Raw genomic sequence first — 2,724 nt, 5'->3', positions numbered from 1 at the left:
CTTCGTCTACGCCCCCAAGGGGGCACATCACACATCAATCATTAGAGCAGGGAGGGAGCTTAACACATCAGACCCCGCGGGGGGGTCTCGCAGTTTCGCAGTTGCTGACAACATCTCCCCCTCTCCATGCTCAAGAAAGCATACTACAACTCGAGAGGACCCTAACCGCGTACACCCCGAAATCCCCGCATTGCGCCTATACATGCCATTGTCCTCTCAGTTAAGCCTTGCCCCGTTACAACCCGATTCGCAAAATATCCTATCCTAATAACCCTATAACTTATATAACACTATATAACTTATATCCCTATATAACCTTATAACTTATAACCTTATATACTTATAACTTTATAACCTATATACTTATAACCTTATAACCTTATAACTTAATGACAACCTATTATCTTAACAATCCTAAAATCTTAATATCTTATATAAGTTCTACCTTAACGTTATAACCGTCTATCAACCTTAAAATAAGTCTTACAAAAAACGATGCAGTGTATCCCTATTTAATGCTAAATCAAGCTGGGACACTTGCTTTAGCAAGCGCCATGTCTTTATATATAATATAACTATAAGAACCAAGCATAATACTATTAAACCTAATATAACAACTACCGGATGTAGTACAGAGTTAAATATTCCCGTAGCTGTGGGAGACCAACCGAAAAGAACCTCCCACCAGTGATGTTCTCCAGCCTTCATTACTCTCTCCAAGATGCGATGTATCTTTTTCACGTCATGATGAACAGTAATCAAGGTCTTTTGTCCGTTGTCTTTGATGCGTTCTAATAGTTGATGCAGATCGTCATGTTGTAGAAGCTCCTTTACCAAAGCGAGATTCATTCCAATCAGCGCTGGACGCAAATCTTTGATCAGGGTGTAATTGAACTGCAAAAGCTGATATGAAGTAACAGGAACTGTATAGTTAAAATCACATCCTAAAATATTGATAAAATTGCAAACACAAAGATTTGAGTGATTGGCAGTATCAACAATCATATCCCCTATTTGTATGGAGTCGCAATGAGTTCTGATGCAAGCACATCCTTTTCCAATATATACAAGCATTGATTCGAACATCCTACCAGGCTGGACCTCAAAGTGGCAGATATTTTGTTCAGTGTCAAAACAGATATCTTGAGTCTCAAATGTATTACTTTCACAAATAAATCCTTGTTGTTCACGCATGGCACATGAACTAACGTCCACAGTTTGCCATTTCTCATTCTTTTGAAGAGCCCATATCCGATGTTCAATTGGATACAGAGTAGTCTCACCATGATTTAATCCTAGGGCTATGATTGGATATATCGTGTATACTGAAGCATTACTTATCATCAAAACAAAAGCCACGGCATAATTGGTGACAGGATCATAAGTGAAGTTAACTAAATGCCACCATGATTGAAATTTTCTTTCAAACCTATTTGCATTGTCCCAAATTACTTTTCTAATTTCAGTGGGTATAGTGCCATCCTCACCTTCTCTCATGATTGTCGCTGCTATAAACTGCATCCACATCTGGGCCTGAATGCAACTGAGGGCTAAAGAAGTATTACCTTGGACTGCTGAAAGCGCATCCATAATCAACAGATGATCTTTCCTATCTATCTTTTCCCATTGCGGTAACACATCTGATAAAAGCCATTGGCTTGTTCCTAAACCTGATAGGGACGACTGTAGAGGATGTTGCAATTCATGTATATTACTTGTAATGGCATTCAATTTACTCATGAGTATTTCAGTGTCTATACTGTTTAAGACTCCTAAACCTGTTCCCAGAATACCAGAAACATCTCTTTTTGCTCTTCTAAGTGTATCAAGTGCCTGTCGATGAAGCCATGCCGACCATCCGGCATATGACATGCCTAAAAATAATGCACAATCTGGTTTAATAGTTGACACATTAGTCTGCAATAATAGCATCACTCGTTTAAGGGACCACGTTGGATTAAAGATCACCTGACGCTGACCTGTGTTCTTTATGGCGTACGGCCCGATTTGATAAATTTGTGGGGAGATAACACTCTCCAGTCTCCTAGTGGGAGTTATATATGGGACATCAGTTGTTTGTTGATTAAGGAGATCCACCTTGAATTTAAAAGATCGTCCTAAGGTGTCTTGTGTCCAAAGGCATGTTATCATTACAGGTTGGGTCAGGATGAAATTATACTGGCAATCTCCCTGTTCAATAACACAGGATTTACGATCCCTTACGCCTGATATAACATCTGTTTTCGAAATTTGAGTGGCTCTGCTTTATGTCTGCCCACGGATGCACAGGTTCCGCAACCTTAGCCACTTCTCGCAGGGCTTGGAGGGCTGCCGTTGTAACAGCTGCCAGCTCTCCTGGTCTGAGCATTGCTGCTTGGCCCTCCGGGGATCCCACCATTCCATCTGCCAGGCCCTGAAGACGTGCAAGATTAGTTCTCTCGCCTCTGCGCTGGCCGTTGGCTGGATGTTGGGGGTCCCGGTTGGCAGCAGCCACCACAGCTTGAAGTAGTCTATTCCATTCATCATTCCACAGGGTGTATTGTACGGGCTCAAGAATAACATGCATAAGGTTCACCGCATCATATGGCAAAAGACTAGAAGCCATAAGAGCTTCCACTGCTGCCATAGTAACAGGGGAACGCAGGCCTTTGCTCTTAACTAATTCCGAAAGACAAGTAACCGCTTTGGACTCCAGAGGAACCCAAGCTGGACCCTCTGGTCTTA

At 41.7% G+C, this 2,724-nt stretch overlaps 1 protein-coding gene across 1 annotated transcript; it reads right to left on the bottom strand.

The window, feature by feature from the left end:
• Positions 1–484: 484 nt before the first annotated feature.
• On the bottom strand, positions 485–2,253 carry LOC122192214. The gene is given in 2 exon segments (XM_042892722.1): positions 485–571; positions 574–2,253. Coding segments are annotated over 2 exon segments (1,626 nt in total). The 5' UTR covers positions 2,152–2,253; the 3' UTR covers positions 485–523.
• Between the last annotated feature and the right edge of the window lie 471 nt (positions 2,254–2,724).

Source organism: Lagopus leucura, unplaced genomic scaffold (assembly GCF_019238085.1).
Source record: "Lagopus leucura isolate 7727_CA_CO unplaced genomic scaffold, USGS_WTPT01 93-12_obj-0_obj, whole genome shotgun sequence".
Lineage (NCBI taxonomy): Eukaryota > Metazoa > Chordata > Aves > Galliformes > Phasianidae > Lagopus > Lagopus leucura.
Note: the sequence above shows the minus strand (reverse complement) of the source record. Positions and strands in the feature narration are given on the sequence as shown.